This window comes from Eupeodes corollae, chromosome 2, assembly GCF_945859685.1.
Source record: "Eupeodes corollae chromosome 2, idEupCoro1.1, whole genome shotgun sequence".
Taxonomy (NCBI): Eukaryota; Metazoa; Arthropoda; class Insecta; order Diptera; family Syrphidae; genus Eupeodes; species Eupeodes corollae.
The window spans coordinates 104,244,735-104,245,979 of NC_079148.1; the positions used below are offsets into that span (position 1 = coordinate 104,244,735).

The 1,245-nt window shown below is 44.1% G+C and overlaps 1 protein-coding gene across 1 annotated transcript; it reads right to left on the reverse strand.

Moving 5' to 3' along the window:
- LOC129945154 (uncharacterized) lies at positions 1 to 972 on the reverse strand. Its single transcript, XM_056054814.1, has one exon. The coding sequence runs from the start codon at positions 970 to 972 to the stop codon at positions 1 to 3; it is 972 nt and encodes a 323-aa protein (XP_055910789.1).
- Between the last annotated feature and the right edge of the window lie 273 nt (positions 973 to 1,245).

Consider the following 1,245-nt stretch of genomic DNA (forward strand, 5'->3'; position numbering starts at 1 on the left):
TCAAACATTTCCTTTTGTGCTGCTTTGACGATGAATAGGAGGACAATTTCCAACTCTTGGTTTAAGTGATCCTGTATTAGGTCCCAACTTGGGTCGACATCTTGTTATGAAACGATAACAGGTGGCGATAATTCTTATAAACTTGAGAAGACTCGAAAAGTTGTAGATAGTCTGTAATATGCTATCACTTTTTTTCGCATGTATAGTGAATGCCTTTATTGTGCGTTGTTCTTCTACAACGTCTATTTCGGTGGGTTGATCTGGAAGATCGAATACCCATTTTTTTCGCAGAAACTCTGGACCATTCCACCACGACGTAAGTGACTCCAGTTCCGATGGATATACACCCCTGGACGCCAGATCGGCTGGGTTATGAAGCGTTCCGACATGTCCCCAGCAATCGATCCCCACTAACCGCTGGGTTTCCGACACACGGTTGGATACGAATGTGGTCCATTTGGCGGGAGTGGCACGTATCCAGGCAAGTGCAATTGTGGAATCTGTCCATGCGTACGTCTTCACATTTGGAATTGCTAGCACTTCCTTGGTGTATTGTAACAACTCTGCCAACACTACTGCGCCACAAAGCTCAAGACGAGGTAGAGTTATTGTACGTTGATTTGGAGCTACCTTATTCTTTGACAAAAGAAGATTGACATGAATTTTGTCTTTACTATCCAGGACTCGTACGTACACTGCTGCACCGTAAGCCTTCATAGAAGCATCGCAAAATCCATGTAGCTCGATCGCCTTATTCGTCTTGCTCAACTGGATCCATCTTGGAATCCGCAGCCGTTCGATCAGATGGAGTTCTCGGAGAAAAGCATCCCAATCTTTCTTCAAAGCAGCTGGAATTGGATCGTCCCAGTCGCAGCGAAGCTCCCATAAACGCTGCATCATAAGCTTTGCAGTGATGTTGCATGGTGAGATCCAACCCAAAGGATCGAATAATTTGGCTATAATTGATAGCATAGATCATTTTGTCGTTGACTCTGTTGCAGATTGCAGATTTTGATACGAGAAGAAGTCGTCGATGGGGAACCACTTGATGCCTAAAGTCTTGACAGGTTGAACGGAAGTTCAAAATCAAGTTCTCTATCCTGAACTGGAATATCTTCTATGAGTTCTTTCGTGTTGCTTGTCCACTTTCTGAGGTTAAGTCCTGCTGTTGCCAAAAGTTGCTTAACTTCGTCACGTTTATTTCGCGCTTCTTCAATGGTGTCAGCTCCACTTATTAAATCGTCG

What these genes read in the sequence shown, in the direction of transcription:
- LOC129945154 (XM_056054814.1), bottom strand. Translation starts at nt 972, where the DNA reads ATGCTATCAATTATAGCCAAATTATTCGATCCTTTGGGTTGGATCTCA.